Source organism: Atractosteus spatula, chromosome 13, assembly GCF_055471065.1.
Source record: "Atractosteus spatula isolate fAtrSpa1 chromosome 13, fAtrSpa1.hap1, whole genome shotgun sequence".
Lineage (NCBI taxonomy): Eukaryota > Metazoa > Chordata > Actinopteri > Semionotiformes > Lepisosteidae > Atractosteus > Atractosteus spatula.
Window position 1 is genome coordinate 19,916,251 of NC_142718.1, and position 24,550 is coordinate 19,940,800.

General features: G+C 37.0%; 1 protein-coding gene across 1 annotated transcript in view; it reads left to right on the plus strand.

The window, feature by feature from the left end:
* slc4a3 (solute carrier family 4 member 3) overlaps positions 1-24,550 on the plus strand; it is an 82,757-nt gene that overhangs the window by 17,062 nt on the left and 41,145 nt on the right. The window contains exons 2-5 of the mRNA XM_088930339.1: positions 7,996-8,152; positions 9,283-9,533; positions 11,819-11,973; positions 15,649-15,869. Coding sequence (XP_088786465.1) covers positions 7,996-8,152; positions 9,283-9,533; positions 11,819-11,973; positions 15,649-15,869 — 784 coding nt within the window. The remainder of the gene's footprint in view (positions 1-7,995; positions 8,153-9,282; positions 9,534-11,818; positions 11,974-15,648; positions 15,870-24,550) is intronic.

The following is a 24,550-nucleotide window of genomic DNA, read 5'->3' on the forward strand; positions in this document are numbered from 1 at the left end:
CAGCTGTAAATGTCTTGTGTGAATTTGTATGTAAACCTTTAGAATCAGTAACTAGTGGCACCTCTTTGAGTAGCAGGAACCTTCTACTGGACAATACCTGTAAATGTTTATCAGTACCTTTAATTGGCTTTTTGGAATTTTGGCCTATTCTTCCCTACCGAACTGCCGTAAGTCGAATGACTGGGTCAGGGAAGAGACACTGTTGTCTTGAGTATTTTCCATTTGTAGACTGGCAGAGTAAAAAATAGAACCCTGGAAATGATGGTCAAAATGATGCTAGCAGTTCAGTGCAATTCCTGCCCCCCCCAACAAAAAACAACAAATATGCAGAGAACAACAGGTGATAAAATATTTATAGTCCTGAATGCAAATATACAAATAACGAGAAATACCTTTAATGCAAGGTAAACCAAACGATTATATTCTGTGGCCTGCTCTTGTAGCAAGAGAATAGGCCATTTTCTACACTAAGCCACTCTCGTAAGAGAGCTTCTTTATCTGTGCTGGCAACTAGGAACAGTCTAGTCTAGAGGCTTTGTTTCCCTGGGGCCAAAACAAGGAAATGCAAAATGGTAATGCTGTTTGTTGGCTATGAAAGTATACAGTACTGGTTGTATTTAACAAAGCAATGTATCTAGTGTATAATTAATTTACTTGTGTTCAACCACAAAATAAAATGCTAGATATAAAACAGTAAGAGTTAGTGAAATAAATGAGATATTTCAATATTTGAATAATGGCCTTGCTGTAAGTGCATGTTGCAATTGCTAAATAGTCAATAGTCACAGTTGTAAGAGATTGGAGGTTTGAAATTGCTGTAACAATCAGAAATTGTAACGGCAAATTGTGAGAGTACTTGACAACATTTAGGAACCAATCGGACATAAGAAGTTATAGGAACAAGTAATAAGTTTATTCCATGCTGAAAAGAGAAGAAAGAAAACACATCATTTCAGCTGAGTAGTGTAAGTTTCAGGTGTCAGCTTATACCCAAAGAAAGATCCACAGCCAAAATTTTTTTTCTTCTCTTTTCAGCATTGAATAAACCTATTACTTGTTCCTTTGCAGCCTAATTCTGTACTTTACTGACTTACTCCTTTGGCTTGGCTTCTTAGAGAAAAGTTTAAGTATTGACTTGGACTGCTGTCAGTCATGTGGTTGGTTGGAAAAGTCAGATTGCCAGTTCACTTACAGGGATTAGAAGCCAGCGATTAACCGGTGAGAATGAACTGGGTTCCAGTTTATATAGGGTGACGTCACAAGTTGGTGATTGCCTGAGATGCCATCAGATTCATTTCTGGATCCACCCCGAAGAATCCATGGAGACTTACTGGAGTCCATTTGCTATACTATACAGTATCACTAAATGTACCGCATTGATACAGCTTTACGATGTCTCTTATCAGAGGGACCTCTTCAGCTACATTCCTCTGCGTTTTGAGAGAAGCATCCTCTGCTTGGTCAGGGCAATGGTTGTTTGAAATCTTTCATAGCACTTAATTCTAGGCAGAATAATAGGTTTTGTCTCTATATAGTACATAGTAGTATGTACAGTTGCTATACATCAGCAGGGGACATACTGTAGCATTCTGTCACATTATCCTCCCCTTCTTCATAATTGCACATCTGGTGCAATCCTGACAAATAGTTGACAGTCACAATATGCTTTCTAGGTTTGTGGTGTATTTGAAGGTTTTGTAGCAAGAGGTACCAACAGGTGATAAAGGAGTTGTGGTCTTTCATAGATTGTAACCCAGTAAGTGTATGATACTCAATTTCCAGATCAAATTTCTCTCCCCAGCAGATAATACCACAGACCTTAAATGCCCACTTAATAACCAGGTATTCCTCCTCAACTATGGAGTCATTTCCAAAGCATCTACTTGGACCAGGAAGTTCTCTGCAAAGTCAGGACTCTTTAGGACAGGATATGAAGACAGGCACTCTTTGAGTGTCACAAATGCTTTCTCACAATCATCTGTCCACTTCACAGAATTACTGGCTGAATCAGTAGTAAGCTGCCCATCAAGGGTTCTCCCACTATGCTGAGTGTGAACCTTCAGTACCTACTTCAGTACATCCCAGTTCCAAAAAAGAATGTATTTGGCATTTAGTGAACAGTCTTGGGCTGTTCTTAATGGCTATGATTTTGTCCACTTGTGGACATATCTTGCATCTCCTAAAAGATAGCTAAGGTACCTGGTCTCTGCTTTTGCCCTTTCACATTTTTGCAAATTCAAGGCTAGTCCAGTGCTGCTGTTCTTACCAATGACTTCATGCAGATGCTTCAGGTGAATCCCTCCAGCTGCTGCTGAAAATCATTCATTGTCCAGATATACAGTACGAAAGTCTTCGTTTCCCTGAAACTCTCTGTCCATTAGCCTTTGAAATGTTACAGATGCTTCATGCAGTCCAAATGACATGATGGTAAAAAGAAATAGACCTCATGGAGTTATAAAGACTGTATACTGCCTTGACATTTTCTCCAAGAGCACTTGCCAGCTGCCTTTGCACAAATCCAAGGTGGTGATAAACTTGTCATGCACAATCTTCACCAGGAAGTCGTGTCAAATGTGGAAAAGGCTTTGGGTTTGTGGAAATCAATACAGACCCTTAGTGAATCCTGGATTCCTGAAGAGCAGAAAAGTTGGATCAGAGCCTTTAAACATTTTCAGGAGGGTGATGTTTCGAAGAGGAAACCTAGAGTCACAGATAACCAGTCCTGCTCCTTTCTAGTAGACCTACAATGAAAGGAGTTGTGACAATTAGCAAATAGTAAAGGGAGCTCTGTCTGCTTTCCAAGCAGCTCTTGTTTTCTGACACTTGGGTGCATTTGTACATCTTTGTGCATGCCTGGCAAAAAATTGTGTACTAACTCTCATGTATGTTTTCTGTCGGCCCAGGTGTCCTGCTAAAGGAATGGAACAGTATGTGCTAGGTATAAAACAAGTGGACGGTGACAAGATGGAACAGCTACCTGATCTTCACTGGTGCCTATACAATACAAAATACCATCTTTGATAATGTATTTTTAATTTATGAAATCAGTACTGCTGTTATCATCTCTTGCTTTTTGGAATAAAGCCTTTAGTAATGGAACTAATTGTTGCAAATTACAAATGTTTTCCTAATTCACAGAAGTTATCCCTGAAACACCTGGAACTGGTATCGGGGTCCCCATTTTCTCTTCATGACAATGCTGTTACCCGGAGTTTCTTGGACCATTTGTTCCGCTCTCATATAGATCGGTACATTCAGGCAGGGGTTCCAGTCCAGCCATAGATTGTGACCAAGCTGTAGGTCTTGCAGTCAATCATGTAGCACTGATAAATCCTGTCCCAGTGTATGGTTACAGGGTATATTTTTCACAACCCAACATTTAACAAATAAGCATGATTATCAACAGACAGTATTATTTTTGACTTTGGATATGATATCTCATTGCCAAGTATACATTGAATGTCTTTGGAGCAGTTATACTGTAATTATATTCTGAAACAAAATGTTCCATAATGAGACTGCACTGCCTGTATCAAGTAGGGCTGTGACTGGCAAACCATTGCCCTTAACAGATCTTAATACACCATTATACCCACATTATAATGCCCCGATTCATCACTCTCTCTTAGGTACATTACATAACAGAAATTAGTTAACTTAGGTTTGCTTAGGGGGCAGTGTGGTGGGTCTGTGGCTAAGGATCTGCGCCTGTGGCTGGAAGGTTGCTGTTTTGTATCCTGCAGCCGGCAGAGGAATCCTACTCTGTTGGGCCCCTGAGCAAAGCCCTTAACCCCAACTGCACCAGGGGCACCATATACTATAAATGGCTGACCCTGCGCTCTGACCCCAAGCTTCTCTCCCTGTCTGTGTGTCTCATGGAGAGCAAGTTGGAGTATGCGAAAATAAAAATTCCTAATACAAGAAATTGTATATGGCCAATAAAGTGATCTTATCTGATAATGCACATACAACTGTTTTGTGTCCGGTCTGATGACAATAGTGGCTAATGAATTTTGCAGAGTGAATGTCTGTTTTGTCCTTATTTTCTCCCTTCCCTAATTGCCCAGCTCCAGTGTAACCTCCACTATCCCTCCAGTACACCTCTGCCTGTTGGTTTGTAATGCCTGGGGTTTGTCCATCTTGCATTCATGCATGTATGCATGTCACACCATTCCTTAATTCCCCTGTCCTGGATTGATCCATCTGCAGTACATTCACTTCAGTTGGTTTTATGTCTTCGCTAGGGGGTTATTTGTCTGAACTTGTAACCGGTATGTGTCTGGCGAAACGTCAGAAATAGCTAGTAGCTCTTTTTTGATGTACAGTACACATAACAATTGTAGATTTCTTAATGCATGCTAGCATCTTCCTCCAATGCTTTTCCTGTGTGCAGGGATACCAAACACTATGTCCACTCAGTCTTTGGCCAACCTCAGGTGCAGACTAGGCACCCATACAGCAGGTAGTTTTCAGTAACATCCTTAGGTTGGACCTCAGTGATCTTTGGTTCCCTTCTGAGGGGTGGCTCAAATGTTGCAGGTACTGGCAATGGTCCTGTCGTGGAGCTGGTGTGGGGAGTGGCTGTCTGGAACTTTCTTCTTTCCAGAAGCTTAGAGATGCTCCTGATATATGCATCATCATCATATCCTCCTTCAGTTCTTGGATTTCCCCCATGAGACCCCTTTCTCTCCCCTCTTGGGTTGTGAGAACTTATGTGTTCTGCAACATCACCACCAACTCAAACTGGTCTGGCTGGGCCCTTGGCCATAACTTACAGTCTTTGCAGGTGCACCCAGCTCCTCTGGTAGATCACCAGTTGGTATGTCCAAGTCCACTGTGTTCCATATCTGTGCTTCACTCGTTCTTCTTGAAGGCTGGCCCCTACAGCCTAGTTGACCTCTCTAGGAACAGAGAACCCTGCTGCTTGCCTACCCACTTCTAAAACTAAATATCACATCCGAGCGTGGAGTGGAAATCTGATTCTGGCCTGGGGTCTTTATTCCTGACCTGGCTTGAGTGAATTTTAAACCGATACCTGCTGTTGTACAGTACATGATATTTTGGGAATAGTTAAAAGGTGTGGATAAAATTTTCGAGAATAGCCACCAGGCCATAAGTGGAATGGTCACTCATAAACCTCCATGGTAATGACATGGGTGACCATGCTGAACTCTGGCTATAAAATTCACTGTAACACTACTGTAATTACTGACACTGTGGTGGCACCTCTATACTAAGCCTCACTCATGAGAGAGCACACCTTGTATAGATGCTATGTATTATCTGGGCAGTAAAAGATTAACATTCCATCATGCTTAGAGTCATGTATAGAAATTCTTTGCTGGCCTAGCTGACTGCTATTTTGGCTGCCATGGGTAGAAGAGATTTCAGTGACTTTGAGAGAAGAGCAATTGTTCAGGCATGTTAATCAGGATGTTCAGTGACGAAGAGTGCTCAACATGCTGCTGTTTCATGAAGAACAGAGGCTTAGGTGATGTTGGCATGGGAGTCTGTGGGGAATACAGTAATCATAAACTAGGGACAATTGTGGACAAAAATGCATATTTTTATCCATGCATGGGTTCACAGTGTCCGTGCATTTGTTCGATGAGTAACTGAATCAGTTGACTGCTAAGGCGTTAGTAGGCCTTTTCATCAAGTATATTCTGTCTAGAACTTCACACAGAGGGATACTATAGTTGGCTTGTATAGGATAAATGTCTTATTACACCTAAAATGCAATTTTGCAAGTAAAATGGAACCAAGAACACATGCAGGTGGTCTATTGAGCAGTGGAAAAAAGTCATTTGGTCAGATGGGTAATCTTTCATCCTGTTCTCAACAAGCCAATTAGTACATGTGTGGCGCATGCAAAAAGAAGCCTACTGGCTTAAGTGCTCGTTTCCCACGATGAAGGGTTCTGGCTCTTTTGTTATGGTGTGTGGTGCATTTTTCTGGTGTGCGTTTTAAGTCCTTTCAACCTCCTAGAGGGCAAGGTAAATGCCAATGAATACAAAAGGCATTCTAAGTGATCATGTTCTTTCTATGCTGAAGCATTTCTGTCCTGATGGGAGTAGAATCTTCCAGGATGACAATGCCCCCATCCACAGGGCACAAGTGGTCACTGAATGGTTTAATGAGGACAAAAACAATGTAAACCTTATGCCATGGCCTTCCCAGTCACTGGAACACTGAACACTTATGGGAGATTCTGGAGTGGTGCCTGAGACAGCGTCTTCCACCACCATCAACAAAGTACCAAATGATGACATTTGGTGGTGTTCCAGTAGTTCTCCAGACACTTGTAAAATCTATGCGAAGGTGCACTGAAGCTGTTTCAGTGGCTTGTAGTAGCCCTATTAAGTCATTTTATATTGGTTTTTCCTTTATTTTTGCAGTTCACTACAGTTTATTACTAATTTACCAGAATGTACCCATGAAATAAAATCACTAGATAGAAAGCACTAAAAGAGTTAACAAAATAAAAAAAATATTAGATATTTGAATATTTAAATGGTGATCTAGCTGTAAATTGCATATAAGAGTGTTGCAGTCAGCAAGGGACAGAGCATTCTGTCAGTATTAGTCCAATGGTAAATGGATGTGACCTCAGATGTTTAGAACTTTTTTGTATTCTTCTCCAGACTTATGAGCATCACCTAATGTTTCTGAGGTCATCTGAAATCTTGTGACTGTAGAATGTTGTGTTTCTATTAACCTGTATGGTGAAGATCAGACTTGCAGTTTCTTACCAATATATTGGAAAGGGCTACCCAAGATCAGTTCTTGTTTACTTGTTAACCAATTATTTAACCACCTGAATCTATTAATCCCCTTAATCGTACAGGAATGAAAATGATATTCAAGATAGACATGTTTTTGCATTGTTGAATGTAGGCTTTCCAAACATTTAGCTTTTGAATTTTTACCAGGCAGTTGTATTGGGGATCCAAAGCAGGTGAAAAACATGCAGAAAACTGCATTTTTGAATTATCTGCCCTTTAATATGAATAAAAGTCTAACAATTCCTACATTACAACATGTAGAAAAACTGTAGGACACTTCCAAAGAGGGTAGATGGTAAAAAAATGATGCTTTGGTAATTTATTATACTGTCATTTTTTAACTTTACTACTGAGTGTCTTAGTATAATGTACTGTTAATATGGCTGATTAGATGCAAATGCTTGTGGGGATAGTTTTTACGTGGCTTTTCAAAACGTAGGTGATTGTGCTTTCCAGCTGAGAGAGTGACATTTTCAATGTCTCATCCACAAGCCTCCATTAGTTTTTCTGCCGTCACTGAGCTGTCTGGCCAGTGCTGGCACTGCACAGGTCATGGATGTTGCTCTCTTCAAAGCTAACATAAAAGAGGCCACAGCTCCAAACAAGTAGCAAACCAAGGGGTTATCAGGGCACCATGGAGAGCACTGAACCATATGGCAGGCCCTCCTACTGGTTTCAGGATAAAGAACACAAAGTTGCACTGAATAATCATTATCTCGAAAACAACTGGAAGGGAGAAGGAAAAGGAGTAAGACTGGTTAGGTGCTAAAGCAGAAAGGAATGAGAGGTATTTGATGAGATTATATGCAGTAGCTTGTGCTGCATATTTGTGACCCTAAAGCATAATTGTGAATGCTTGCAAACTAAACAACCTGCCAACGTTTTAGAATTTTTTAACAAGATATTTCTTTAAGAGTTAAAAAAGCCTAAGGTATTTACATTATCTTGTTATTTTATATATGTTTTTTGTATTTGTACTTCCTTTGGAATTGATTACTATACTGTAGTTATATGTGATGCAGCATCATCTAGGCTATAGTCTCATCCTACACTCTGAACGGAGACTGGTTTGCAGATGAACTGCTAGTGATAATATTTCTAGATACTACTGTTGAAGAAATGTCCAATGTCCAATTAGTGTCCAACTGTAGCATATTTACTATTCTTACACTGGCAGAATCATTCAGTTTGATTGATTGGTGTCCTTCAGGTTCTGGCTGATGTTGAGAAAAGCTCTTCAAATGGACAGGAGGAAGAGAACTGGGAGAAGGCCCTGTCAGTGGAGAGATTTGGAGATATAATTTCCGAATCCTCCTCCCGAAATGCTGAGAAAATGGGCCGCAGCTACAATGAGAGGGACTTTGAGTGTATGTACCACTGTTGCATTACATGACACTGATTTGTGATGCTTAAAATACTTGCAAATACATTTACACATCAAAATGTCTTAGGAGCACATAACCAGAGACATGCTACTTACAAAAAACTTTTCAAGGTACAAATATTAATGGGAATGCTTTATCTTTATCCACCAATGAACAATGAATAATACATAACCACATTCTTTGGTGTAAATAATATTTCACAAAAACATGGAAACATGCCTTGCATCTACAGTAGATTATATTTCTATAAGAAAAAAGGAGCATATTTATAATTGTAATAATACCAGTACTCATCAAGGTTTGTAGATTTAGCAGTAGATTTAAAGTTTTGAAAACTGAAATTGTGCACATTGAACTTCACTGAACAGTCTGTTTGCCATAGACTTTTTGCCATGCTTCTTCTATGGCACAATGAAACATATAATTTAGTTTCCATTAACCCAGTTCTTCCAATTTAATTTAATCACTGGAACTGTAAGTAGTAATACTGTAGGTCTGTTGTACTAATGAAAAACGTACATTTTCTACACAACAGTCTGCTTGCAAATTAATGAACCTCCTGTGAGTGGAGATATTTACAGGCAAGGTTCAATGTAGAATTGAGAAGAGGAGAGGCCAACATGTGGCCCCTTTTCAATGCTAATGGAAGGTAGAAACATTCTTCTCAAATATAATGAAATTCAATCTGCAGCTTTTCAGTGATGTCAGAAAAAAACAATTTAAAACTGCTCCTATAAAGATGAAACCTCATTCTAGGTCTAATTAATCCAGTGGATGAAATTGAGCGATTTGTACCATTTCGGATGAATGGTTGACAGCTTAAGACAAATCGTATAAGTATTATCCAGAAATCAGATGTTAAAATGCCAATGGAAAGTGTTGGTTTCACAGCTGTAATGATGGTGCAATTATATTGACAGACTTCAGAAAGAGTGTTTGCTTCAAGACCGCTTCATTTTGTAGGTTTATGAGCTAATATTGGAAATACAACTGACATAATATTCGAACTTAGTTTAAGCCTTTTAAGGTAAAGTGATATAAACAAATGTAATCAGTGAATAAAATATCAGAGTACCAGAGGGTTATTCTGTTTGTGTTATGTTCTTGCTTAGATCACCGTCATACCTTTCATCACACTCACCACCCCCTCTCCACCCACCTCCCCCCGCCACTGCGGTTCCGCAAGAGAGTGTTTTGCATTGACCGCCGCAAGAAAAAGAAACGCAAGAAAAAGAAAACCTCCATCCCACCCTCAGATGTCACGCCAACCATCCAGGAAGTAGACGAAGAGGAAGTGGAGTCTGAGATAGAAGGCCATGGCCAGGTAGTCACACCCACTGAACAGACGGAAGGCAAACCAAAGGTAACCTCATGGGGTTATGCGGTTAATGGGGCAGAATGATTGCTGATCATGAAGGTGCTGACATTTGGTATTTGATATCTATCAGGCTTTCATGGATTTAAAAAATATTAACATGTTGAGAACATCTCATGTTTGAACAGAAAAGGCAAAACTGAAAGGAAAATAGGCATAAGGCATACATAAGTAAATACACTTGGATTTCAGTTTTTTAGGATTCTATAAGGAAATATTTTTAGTTGCTTTGTAGAGCTTCAGTGCACTTTTAATCATAAAATAATCTTATATGTGATATTAACCCCACAGGGGACCTAATCCTATGTTTGACATACATCAGCAGATATACTGTACATACATAACAGTAAGAAGCAGTATTAATTGAGAGTTAATAGACATGCGCAACAGACGCATGTTCTCAATCAAGTAGTTTGCTCTGTCGTCACCATATGAGCAGCAAAGGAACAAGCAGACGGTAATTACGTTCCGGAAAAGAGGAGGAAAAAAAAATGGAAATCTTCTTCTTAGAGCGACCTCTGCAAGTGACATTGATGATGTGCAAATATTGATAACTGTGTTGGACCGACTAGTTTTAAGTATACCAATTTTTATATCGCTTCACTAACTTCAGTTCATCTCTCAAGTCTACTATTAATGTTGTTCTCCACTCATCATTTTGGAAGCCTATGTGTCTCTTAAGTATCCAGGATTGAAAACCTCTGTATATTATAAATATACAAATTCAAACTCTTTTCTCTTTTACATTCTTACAGTTTCACAGACTTCATCTGAGCAAAAAACAGTCCACAAGAAAGGTCCCTACCCAGAACCATATTTCATTTATTTCTACCTTATTCCTATATTCCTAAATTTATTAAGCAAAGCTTCTATATTTTATGGTCCTTCAGCTGGAACCTTTTTTGTAAACACACCAACCACCTAATCTACACAGCTTTCATGTTCACAGTACCCTTAAGCATCCACAGTTGCCAACGTAACAAGAACTTTTTGTTGCAATAGAAGTCACTGTGTCACCCACAAGTGCTCATCCAACAGCACACATATCCATGACGACTCTGGTTATTTCAAGATCACCCAGAAGCCATCATATGTGTCCAGCATTTCATTTATTAAATCACTTGCAGAAAGTGCCCTACAATTTATAGAGGTGGAACAGGAGTTAACTTCCAAAATTTAGAAATCACATCAGACTAGTGGTCTTTTCAGGTCAATCGTTCAGTGTATCCCGACTATGAGTACACTGAGTACCTGTATGTTATTACAAAACCTTAAAGTCATCAGAAGCCAAAAGTATGTGTAAACTAGCTTTGCACTTTCCCTCAGCAATTTATAGGTTGCTGCCTTTGACACTTCCCCTGAAATTCACAATCCAGATTTCTGCCTCATTGGGCTCTTTTTGCTTTACCTCCTAACCATTCTTCCACATTTCTTTTGTTCTTCTTCCCCCCATTTGCCTCATATTCCTGATCCCTCACTAATTCCCAACATACACATTAAGAATGCTCCACAGCTAATTTTTATTTTGTTTTTACTTTTCAGCGTGGAATAATTTATTAATTCCTCAATAAAATAAGATGAAATGTTTAGTGTGGAAGCGAAATAATTCCAATTTTTCTGAACAATTACCTTTAGTATTAGATTCTATTTTGTTGCAAATCAAAACATTTGTCTCTTGTTAACATAATGTATTTTTTTATTTTCACGTGTTGCTTTTATGTACCACAAAAAGTTTGCCTTACATCATCCATACAATGTTAGTGCATTAACCTTAGATTTACATGTCAGAAATGGGTCATCCACATTTTTTCAAGATCTCTGTAAAATCCAGAAAGAAACTCCCACATCTTAAAGAGCACAGTAAAGCTGATTTTCCAAGACCCTGTATAGAATATCGACAAGTCCTCTATGAATCTGCTGTGCCTGAGAGAATTGCAGCATAAGGAAATTGAGTTTTGGGAAGAAACCTTAACTCTCTTTGCCTAAACTGAAAACAACATTTCCTGAAACTTTTCTTCTTAAACCTATGGTGTGATACGCCATTCTCATGGAAGGTGGACTGAACCTTGCTAAATGATTTGATTGATGAACAGTGATCTTTTGCATTTTACACCTTTTGGTATCACAATATATTCATCTGTGTTTAATGTTCAGGCAATCGTGTATAGTAATTTGGATTAGAATTGTACTTTGACAGTCTGTGTTTATGTGTGGCCATTTTGAGAGGAACCCACAACAAACAATAAAACAATTTATGTGTATAATCCTTTCAGTTCAGTCTTGGAAATGAAGGAGATCTTGCACCACCTCTGGCCTTCACAAGTTTTCACATAGAAAGGGAGTGTCCCCCTACCTATGTGGAAGAGACCTGTGCCAGTGCAGAGCCTGAGGCCAAAGACACAGGAAGAAGGGAGGAGGTTTTGAACAGGTCGGTATGCTGCAAATTAGATATGAACATTTGACAAACAGAAAAACTATATGCTAATTTAGGTGATTAATTTCCAAGAATATATGTACTTGGGTATTTATATGAATGCTGTATGTGTCATGGCCAAAATGTACATTGTTTTACAAACTTACGGCCAAATTGTACGTTGTACCGGTAACAGAATCACTACATTTTCATTATAAAGCTATTCATAGAATTATAGAATGAGCATATGGCCTCATATTCCCCTTCTGATTTCCCTTTTTATTATAGCTCTTTTATTCTGTAACAGTAATGGTTAATAACCTTTAAACTTAATATGTCTTTTCTAGGTGGGATTAATCCTGAAGTCCGTTATATCATATTTCTGTTCAAACAAATCCAATCAAGAAATGGTGAAATAACTATTTTAAAGAATCCTGTTAACAGTATATATTTGTTCTGGCATGAAAATGCTTCATTTGCATTATTCTGTGCTCTGAAATCCAGATTTAAATAATAATGACTAATGATCATTCATGCCATTTTGGTTTAACTAAAGTTTGTTCTTCACACACACATATGATAATTAAATTGTAAATACTCAGTATCAATTTAGATATTTATATAGCCAACTATGGACAAGGGATCTGAAATTATATTTAGGTGTTTTCTTTATAATGCCTATAATGTGTTAAAACACTGAGCTGGTTGTAAGCCTTCAGATGCTTAGATGAAGCAAGCTGTATTTCTGTTGAGCATAGCTCCACCTTCTGGCCATTACATTGTGTGCCATTATCCAATGTTTGCATTGCCTGCTTCAAAAATAATAATAATAAACTTTATTTTATATAGAACCTTTAAATGTGGCTTCTCAAAGCGCTTTATAGAATGACAACAACAATAAATAAAAAGAATACACAAGATAAAACACAATTACAATACACAGAGGAGATTGTGGATGTTGATACTAATTATAGTAGGAGCAGAGGGGTAAAGAATGGAACATTTAAGTAAAGGCTTTTCTAAAGAAGAAGGTTTTGAGTCTGATATCCTTGGAGAGTTCCAGAGCTTGGGGGCATAACAGGAGAAGGCCCTGTCACCCATAAAATGTTGATGGGCTTGGGGGACAGTTAGGAGACCAGAATTAGAAGAGCGAAGGTTGTGAGGTGGGGAGTAGGGCGATAATAGTTCAGACAGGTACTGAGGTCACAAGCCATGCAGAGCCTTATAGGTGAGCATGAGGATTTTAAAGAGATTTTAAAGTTATTTGACAGGAGCCAGTACAAGGACTCCAGGATAGGAGTAATGTGAACACTTGCACTGGATCTGGTCAGGATTCTGGCTGCCGAATTTTGGACATACTACAGTTTGTTCAATGTAGATTTAGAAACCCCAGCAAGTAGAGCATTACAGTAGTCAATTCGAGAGAACACAAATGTGTTGATCAGCTTTTCGGTCACGGTTAGTGATAGCATAGGGCGTAGTCTAGCGATATTTCTGAGGTGAAAAAAGACGTTTTGACAATATGCTGCACATGTGGGTCGAATGTTAAGCCAGAATCGAATATCACCCCAAGGTTTTTCAATTTAGACTGAAGTTCAAGTACAGAACCATCTACAGATAGGGTTACAGGATTGGCTTTACAAAGTTAATGGGGGGTGCCAATAAGCATGACTTCAGTCTTGTCACAGTTAAGATGAAGGAAATTTTGAGTCATCCAAGTTTTTATGTCAGAGATGCAATTAGATAGAATAGACACAGCCACATCAGTGTCAGGTTTGGTATGGATGTATATTGAAAATCATCAGCATAGAAATGATAGCTGAGGCCATGTGATCTTAAAAGCTGACCAAATGGAAACATGCAAATGCTTAAGAGCAAGGGGCCCAGTATTGAGCCCTGAGGAACACCAGACTTAACAAGACCAATTTCAGACCTAAACCCATTAAGAGAGACAAAAGTGACAGCGATCAGTGAGGTAAGATTTGAACCATTTGAGAACAGTGTCAGAAACTCCAAACAGCACTGAGATCAAGAAGGATGAGTATAGAAAGAGAACCAGAATCACAAGCTATTAGAAGATCGTTAGTGACTTTGACCAGGGCAGTTTCCGTGCTGTGAAGCTGACGAAAGCCAAATTGGAGGGGTTCGAAAAGGTTATTTGCAATGAGGTGGTTATGTACCTGAAATGTGACAGCGCGTTCTAGAATTTTTTCAGGAAAGGGTAAGTTGGAGATGGGGCGAAAATTCTTTAGATTGTTGAGAGCCATGTTAGGCTTTTTTGGCATGGGGGTAATGGCAGCAGTTTTGAGGACCGTTGGTACAGCGCCAGTGCTCAAGGATTCATTTATAATATTGAGGACAATGGGACAGAAAGAATAGAAACAGGACTGAAATAAAGTGGTGGGAATGGGATCTAAAATAGATGTGGTGGGTTTCATGTGATGTGTGTAACTAGTTTATTGAGGGATGCTGAGTCAAGAAGAGAGAAGTTGGGGAGAAGGGAACCAGAAACATTAATAGGGCATGTGTGGTATAGAAAAGATCTACAGTGTTGTAAAAATGTTCAGACTTTTGCAACTACAGTATATGTGAACTCATTAAAAATTTAACAAGAAGTTATATTTTTTATTAGTAATATGTAATATTTTTAATTTAATGTAATTTATATGTATTTACATCTTTAATCAGCACAAGAATGAAACATGAATTTGGCCTCTCAGACGACAAGATGATTTGGAACAAGCAAGGATTCACAATCCTTACTATTTATTCCAAATCTGTAATACAGTATTGCATATTAAATAATCTTGGGGAGTAAACATGAAAGAACAAGTCTAAAACTATACATGAAATCGATTTATTCCCTGATGTAAAAATACACATATGACAATGTCATGCATATTTCATATTTAAAAATGGCTGAAAACTATATTGTATGTAATTTAGAAGGTATGTTTACTTATAAATATATATTATATACATTGTTAAATATGCATTGTGAATTAAATATTTTTCAAATACCTATATATTGACTTGCTCATGGAAATGAAACACATTACTACCAATAATGTATGAGCATTGATGGAAGAGCTCTAACAGTGTATTTAGCCATGTGATCTGCTCTTAAATATTGTATATATATATTATCATTAACCAAGCAGCATGTTCATCATAATCACCATCTTCAGTCTTCATCAATCCACTACAGGGTGAAATGCTAAGATTCTTCCACCAATATCTGTTTTCAGCTATCCTCAACCAATTTACAAACATTTTAAGGTTATTATCTAACCATACAAGATTCCTTGTCTTTCTCTATTTGTCCCTTGAAAATTGGTTCAGGATTTTTTGCTCCACAAATGATCCATTCTTGTCATATCCAGACATTTTTACAGTACAAATTATTGTTTGTACTCTAATCTATTTATTAGCCTCTTCTTGTTATTGCAAACAAATATCTTTCTATAATTTTCTGGTTTTATCTAGTTTTTGTGTCATTTCCTGCATCTCAAGACTAGGTTTTTCTCTCCTACATTTCCACAAACAATATCCTGAGAGAGTTTCTGTTTCTCTTTATAATAGTTTAACATGTTTGTACCACACAGAATACAGTGAGCAATCCACGCAATACTAGTGATGTCTTGTTTTAAACTGTTATAACCGATTCAGGGACTTTGGCATTTTCTCTAGGTTCTCAAGACCCCCAGATACCACCGAAGTGACCACAAGAGGTTGGTTTAGGAGGAAGCCTTTTCACCGACTCACAGGGGGCCAAAGAGCGAACTACGACCTTCGGGAGAGAATCTGTATTGGGAGTATGACAGCAATGGAGACTGCTGTGTATCAGAAAGTCCCCACAGATGAGGCGGAGGCCCAGATGCTTGCTAGTGCTGACCTTGATGACATGAAAAGTAAGAACCTTTTCTAATTTAAAAGGTCATTTACAGTAGACCATAAACAAAATATTTGCTTTTCTTAAACAATGCTCATCTGGTTCAACTGTTGACAACATTCTATACATAAAAAAACCTTGCTACTTATCACTACAAAAAAATCAAAAGGTTACTATTTAGAAAATTATGTTTTTTGTAGTAGGGGCATTGACATTTTTTTGAACATTGAACACCAAACAATATATGAATATTTAGTAACTAATAAGGAGTTGGGACATCCTTTGGCTTCAGAACAGCTTCAGTGCTTCTTGGAATAGTATTATACAAGATGTGAACAGTTTCTAGTGGGATATTGGACCAATCTGAAAAAGGAACACTTCAGTTTCTTTGAGAGATCTAATTGGGTCATAGAGTTGTAGATAAAGTTCTGTGGTAATTCTTGATGCTGTTGTTTTGTGGTTTTCAGCATCTATTCTGTTTAGTGTCCTTCTTTCCCTGTTGGTGAGTACTTGCTACCCCTGTTCCTCTTTCCTGATGATGTTTTCCCTTGTTTGGCTATGCTATAATGATTTTTGACATTTTAGCCTCAACATGAGGCTCTCTTCTGTGACTGATGCACCTGCAATACGGGCACCAACTATTTGACCTTTTTCAAAATCTGTTAGATCACTCACATTGCTTTAGAAACTCACATGTTAAATGGGTTGATTTTAAGACGTATTTATAGTGAAAACATATGGGTAATTAGTATTGAAATTTATATGGAAAGTGTAGAATTCTTTTTAATTGTGATTTAGTTACTTAATATGTTTCCTTTTTCGGTAGGTGTTTCCATTATATTATCCACCCCCTGTAGGTTATTATGCTAGTTGACATTTGCCACCAACAGATTCAATCAGTGCGACTGAGAAAGTCACAGGTTAGTAACCTATGGCAACTGTTGAAAACAATATATGTAACACAGCATCTGCAAATACACTTTCTCAAAGAGCCTGGACAAACATTTATCTGTTTAGTGGTCTCTGAGCCCTAGATTCCATGCACCAACCTTAGCTCATCCCTAAGTGTGGTGACTTTTCATCTCACAAGAAGGCTGTCATTACACAAACAGCATATATCACTGGAATGGTGGAAGGCTAACGGGTGAGGTCCCAGGACATGATCTGTATACACAAGGGTCATGCAGTGAGGTTAGCAATCATTACAGTGTTCTGCCAGAGTTCTATAGTGACTAAACACACTAGGGCAGACCATCACACTTGGACTTCCCCATCATTTTTAGTGTTGGTTGCCAAGAAAATCAAGAAATGAAAACACAGAAAGGCAATCAACACTTTAAATCACCTCATCAACTGTGCACAAACTATTCTCTGACTAATAAGGTGATTTTGTGCTTATGAGTAATTTTTTATATACTGTACGTATCACAGCCATGCATGAGTCAGGAATTTATCGAAATGACACAAAACCATTTATTCAATATCCACTTCTGTATACTTTAATTTCCTGAAAACATACCCACATAGTGAAGTTTACTGTGATACATGGTATGTTTTGAAATAAACATTTACTGTACTTTTTCAAATGTGCAGTTATTTTTTGTTTTGCGTCTCTACTTCCAATTAATCAAATTGGCTATTGCTATGATCCTTATGATTAGAGTGAAAGGGACAATTTCCTCTAAAAAGTATATTGTTGGATTCATCTGTCATTTTTTTTTCCAAGCTTCAAGCTTCATTGTGTGCAGAGCAGTGTTTGCATTACTTACATGAGTGATTCAGCTTTTACCGATGACACTGCAACAATGTACCGACAAGCTCATCAAGTCACAATGGGGCACTTAACCAGTTTTCTACTGAATCCATCTGCAGTCAGCTAATGATATAGCCCTGAGTCATACTAGATGTGAGTTCCATGTGAACAGCGTTACTAAAGGCTTTTTTAGGGCTTTTAAAGAATCTTAGAGATTTAGGTAAAATGTAATAACTCTAGTGTTTTTTATTTAAATTTTTTGTCCCACATTTTGAGATTTTTTTAGTAATGAAAATGTAATTACTATTATTAAGAAAATGTAAACTACAGTTTCATTTATATACATCACAGTTTTACACAACAAAAAATCCCAGGGTGTTTCTCAAAAAGAGTAGGGGTGTAACGCTGGCGTCCTGGCCAAATTTCCCATTGGCCCTTACCTATCATGGTCTCCTAATAATCCCCATCTATGAATTGGCTTCATTACTCTGCTCTCCTCCCCTTTTTACAGTGATGATGACTTATGCACTCTATTAATGGAACAAAAATTTTATTGCAATGAAGATTAATTTTGCATCAACAACATTTATCAATAAGCACGATAATGGTTTTCATTATCTTATGTCCAGTACGCCCATTATTTGCTAAATTAATGTGAGGTTTAAAAATCTTAAAACCACACATTTTTCACAGCTAATTAAATTCCTCCAAAGTGGAGAACAATTCTCACAAAAGGTGGCATGGGTGTCAACACTGCTGAATTACAGCTTTTGCATTAAGTCCCCCAAATCCTTGTATTTTAAAAGTGATTATTACATTTTCATGATTTTCAATATTTTGTTTTTGCAAAGCTTAACGGACAATTAACCTGGTTTTGGAGCCTGGTTTTAGAGAAGCAGGTCACATGTCATCAAAGATGTGATATCATATCCAAATATTACATTAGGCAGAGACTGCAGGATGTCTTTCACATGTGCTTTCTCAGGTGAAGTAGAACTTTCTTTTCCAAGAAGGTAACTTGTTTAACAGAATACTCTTGCCCTAAGACACTGTACATATTTTTTTTCGTCTTAGAACTGTTATCCTGTGCTCTCTTCACAAATAAACCATAAAAGGAGTGAGATGTAATTTACACTGAAGCCTGGGTATATAAAAATGTTTGGAGTGTTTGTATTATATCAACCTAAAATAGGTTATTGGATAAGCTTTACAGAAAAGGTCTCACTATTTTTGGAGTCTAAAAATACATTTTATGGGTAGTCCTGTGTCTGTAATGGGAATACACGGTGTACTTGTCAAGATTAATTGCATCTGGGAAGCCACTGGAATTTAATGAAAGGTTGGTCATGAAAATCATTTTCTATAAATACTACAAAATGTATCTCCATAGATATAGCATGTGATGCATCCCAGTATACAGTGTGCATCACATGCCATAGCAGTGCTTTTGTGAAATAAATAGCATAGATTAGCATGAATAGCATGAAATTAAAGTATATACTGTACATGTTGATCTCAGACTTACAGTATAAAGACCACAGGAAGTTCTATAAGAGAAAGCCCCCCAAAAAATTAAATTGACATGAAAGAAAAATTGTATGTTTTTCAATATTTATTTCTTACAGGATTTTCTTTGTGGAGTGCAGTTATTGTTTTTGCAATCATTTTTGTCAGGATGTCCCTAGAATGCCCCGGCTTTTCAGAGGTCTCACACCAGAATAATTCACCCGGCATCCTTTCCGCTTGACGTACGTAGGGAGAGCTTTTAAATGTGATAGCATGCTCCAGTTCATCTCCCAGCTGTTCTGTAGGGTCAGAAATCTAGAGAACATTGTAACAGTTTCTTTTTTATATTGTTTATTGTTTAAGCTGTTTATTTATTCTTTTACTCATGACATTAATTGTTAATTTTCCTTTTTTAGTATTATTGGTAATAAATATTTCCAAGAAGATACATGGTTCTACCTTGTTAATATTTAAATACTCAATTACTACGTATTTATGGGGATATTTGTTATAAACTGTAAGCCCATTTCTTTTCCATTTTGTGCTACTTTTAAGGAATAAGCATCAGGGTTTCACAAAATAGTGTTATCCCTTATCATATAATGTTTCTAAAACTTTCCTATGCCCCACTTAAAAGCAAGCTTGTATTTTGAAAGTGAGTCCAAATAACATCTTATAAGTTTAAATATACATTAATGTATGAACAATGTGAAATTTGCTGACCTATTACTCAAACATTTGTAGCCACACTTGGTAATGTGTATTTCTAAAAAAAACTCGTCTTACTTGTTCTTTCAACCTTTTTGGAAATGATTTGAACGATTTACATGACATGTTTGAGTTTTGTTTGAATTTGTTCTCTTAATTTGTGTATTTGCATGTAAATTTAATTAGGGTTTCAGAGACTAAGACTGGGGGAAATCTATCATTGCATTTTTCATAGGTTGTTATGTTAATTAATCTTTCATGTCAGGGCTGCCGGGTCTGATCTTAATAAGAAGTCTAGAGGTATAGTTTCTATCAGTCAGCTAATTCACTTGCTGTGAACACTTTAGGTGTGAATATGTGGACGGTGTTGCAATATGAATTGAAAACATCCATAAATGGTTCTAAAGTTATAAACTAGTCAACATAAGGTAAGGAATGACAAACTGACTTGTATTCTTGTTCTTAGATTTTTGAGTATTTGTATGCTCCCTTTGTATTTCAATCAATTAACAGCATTCAGTGACAATGAATAAGAGTGCATAACCTTGTGTGCGTGTTACTTAAGCTATATAATTTTAAATAATGAGGATGAGGTTCTTATGAATAATATTCAAGAGAACGTTTCATTTGTGGAAGCTACCATTTGAAGAACTATGCTGTGTTCAGTGCATTAGTTTGTATAAACTTGGGTTATTAAACCAAACACCATGTAATGTTTTTTTAAGATCACTTTATTAGCCATATACAATTTCTTGTATTAGGAATTTGTCTTTTTGCATACCCCAACTTGCTCTCCATGAGACACACAGACAGGGAGAGAAGCCTGGGGTCAGAGTGCAGGATCAGCCATTTATACGGCGCCCCTGGAGCAGTTGGGGTTAAGGGCTTTGCTCAGGGGCCCAACGGAGTAGGATTCCTCTGCCGGCTGTGGGATACGAACCGGCAACCTTCCAGCCACAGGCACAGATCCTTAGCCACAGAGCAACCGCACCACCGACTTTTTAAATCAGAAGCATTTTTGTTGTGTTATTACTTTTTAAATTTAAAATAGGTTTTAAAATTTAAAATGACTTTACTAACCATTTACTTAGTAAATTGGCTGTATGTGATAGAAAATACAAAATGCGATGAGGTCAATTACATTTTATTGTAAGGAGAATATAATTCAGATCAGTCAATGACAGTATACTGCATTATGGTATCTACATTTGGTAATCTGTAGAATACTCCTAATAATAACAACTGAATGTTTTTTTTCAGTATGATATTTGTAAGTCTTACCTATATACAGAATATTGAGATTCTATTTTTTGGACTGTTGGCTCCACATTACTGGAGATAAAGTGCAGTTTCCTATATTAACATTCTAAGAACCAGGAAATTAATATCCAGCTAAGTTGACAAAAGAATGAAGTATTCCCATACTGTACAGATAAAGCAGTGATTGTAGTTTACTATTTCAATTGAAGATTTTTTGTGGCAATTTGAAACTTTAGTGCTCATCTATAGTGACCTGGTAGCTACTACAGAAAACCAACCCCTAGAATTGCTGACCTCTTGAAAAGTTGAAAATAGATATCAGTTCATAATAAGAATTTGAATGACATTAAATTACAATTTAGGATGTCACTTTATGAATAAAGAAAAATAATACTACTGTAGACGCCACCCATTTGGATGGAAAAAAGACATTAAATAAAAAATTACCTGCAGAAATGTTTTAATCTCTGAGACTACCAAAAATTAATGAATTCCAACAAAAGTCTGGTTTCTTATTAGTGAAGCCCAGGGGTCAATGAAGTCTTACCTGTCTATATACTGACTGTATATTCTGAGATCCTATTTTTAACTTGGGGTATGCAATTTGTTGTACCACATCTCCTTAAACGAGGTGGTTTGCAATGGGGATAGGGTCCATGTAGTTGAAGTAAAAACATGTACAGCCACTCAAAATGCTAAGCACTTAACCATAAGTTGGCAAACTCATACCTACTTTCTTGAATTCATTCAAACAAAAATTGGTTGATTTTTCTTGATATTTTCATGTCATGATCTATGCCTTACCCTCTAACCACAGTGGTTTTCTGGTACTGTATTTAAGCAACAGTAAAAATGACTTGACTGTATCATGATTGCTCATTAATCATTAATTAAAGTAATACCAAAAACATTTAAACAATATACAAATGTATTTTTTTTCTAAAAACACACATGCCTGAATAGTGATACATTTCTTTTCATGCTCATCCTATAATTGCTATGTACAGTACAAGAAAATATATGTGTAATGTAATGTCCCAGAATATTTATCACAAAACGTTGACAATTTTAAAAACACTTAGCTAAAATTGAGCATATGCAGTAGATATTTAGAAGGTTTTTCTTTGGAAATATGTTTTCTTGCAATGCACAGCAATGATATACTGTATTTAACACACACGTCAGCAACAAAGACACACATTTCTTCATAATGCCACCTTTACTGAAAGAAATTGGCTAAAATGTGTGTTAGGATTATAACTATTGAATTGTTATTTTATGAAAGCTAGGAGAGAAAAGTTTAGCTGAGGTGATAGTAACCCAATTGGTTTCTTTCCTGATGTAATTAACATGTCCACAGATTGATTTTCTTTCCCAGCAGCTCTGCCTGTGGCCTTTTCTGCTTTTAAAACATGGAAATCATTGACCACTGGGCTTCACTGAATTAGAAACTGGTCTCTAGTTGGATCGAGAAATTGGATTTTTGTTAGTCACAGAGATGGCTAATTTTATACTGATCATATTTTATTTGAAGTCTTTTTTGCCATCCAAATGGCGTGCACCAACTTTTGTAATATTTGTAATATTTTTCCTTATTCATAAACCGGCACATAAAAAAAATAATTGGCATTAAAAGATTTTGTTATGAAATCAAGTCTATTTCAACTTCTCAAAAGCCAGCAACCCTGAGAGTTGGGATTTCTGCGCTGGTTACAAAGTCACTATAGATAAAAACCAAATCGGTTTTAAGTTTTTGTCAAAATCGTAAACTAACTGTATTAAATAGGATTCACAGAGATTGCCAGTTAAGGTTTAGAAAATGTGGGTCTTGCTTAATTAATTTGATGGAGTTATTTGAACAAGCAACAGAAATAATGGATACAAACATTTTCTACATTGAGATGATATGTGTAGATTTTCAGAAGGCTTTTCTTAATGTTTCTAATAAAAGATGATATCTGAAGTTACATTCACAAAGAAATGTATGTATTTTTATTAAAAATTGTGAAATGAATCAAAAGCTAAGGCGAATGACTAAAGTGGTGAGTGTTAATAGAGCACAAGTTTGGTCACCATATTACAAAAAAGATATTGCTGCTTTGGAATCATTTCAGAGAAATGTGGTTAGCTATATTCCCAGAGTCAAAGAGCTTAATCGTTTAAGTCACAAACAAAGAAGACTTAAGAAGCAGGCATAATTAAACTATTCAGAATCCTCAAAGGCACTGACAAAGTTAACTGTATGTATGTTTTCAGAATGTACAATAACATACAAGTCAGGGACAGAAATGGAAACTAAGGCAAATCGCATTTAAAACTAAGAACAGGAGGCACTTCTATACTCAGAGCGCTTTTAGGTCGTAGATAAGCTGCCCTTCCATGTTGTTGGAACAATACCATCACTTCTGTCAAGAAAGAAAGGATAGGGTGAGATAGAGTATGTGGATCTCTTAGCTGCTAAACATCAAATGAGCTGAAAGAGCAAATTAGTTCTAGTTTACAAATATCTTCTTTTGTTCTTGAACTCTTCCATGTTTTTTATATTTTAATATTTCTCAAATTGCAGCTTGATTTTGATCTGCAGCATTTCTGACAAAAATAGAGATTGATATGAGAATTCTAGTAATGGTATACACATTTCCTGGTAATGTACAGTATAAGCATGTTCCATATAGTTTTTAAATATACACTTAGCACCACAATAAATCAGTTAGAGTGTCACCCAGTGTAATGCTAGAAGTAACATTTCTTTTAGATTTTCCTCCACAGATCTCAAACCGCATCTACAACACTGGCTGCATAAAAATAACATTTAAAACCATCAGTGTAGCCGACACAAAATCCTTCTTGTACTTTATAAACTCAATACATTAGCTGGTTAAATGGATCTATGAGTAACGTCATGGAAATAAGTGTTAGCCCTCTGGACAAAGATGTGTCCAGTAAACCAATAGATCTGCTGAACAAAAAAACATTGGTTTTATCAACAGCCTATTCAGCTCAAGCAAGTGACTTCACTGTCACAGTTGGTTTAGCAACAGCCTAGTCCAGACAGCAGAGAAAGAAATATTCTTGTGCAGTGCTACAAACATAATTGCATGCCGCAACTTTTATTTATGATCTGTCTTAACTACAGAGAAAGCAGCTATTCAGATTGTGATGTCTCTTGCTGCAGTTCTCCCACCTGGATCTGTTTTCGGCCAGTGTTTGTTGTAGTCGTCTGGACTTTTTTATGGATTATTTGCCTAAACAGAAGTACCTAAGCTGAAATCAAAAAAGAGCCTAACTGATTCTTTTTGTCTTGTACTTATGTAAGAACCTTTCTTTTTGAGACAGTCTCATCTTTCACTCAAATAAGTTAGTGAAATTAGGCAGGAATAGAAAACATCAGATCTGAGCACAGAGATTTTACAGTACATTAGGCATCCAAAAAGCTGAGTGAAAGGACAATTGTGGTACTGGAGTTACAGGAT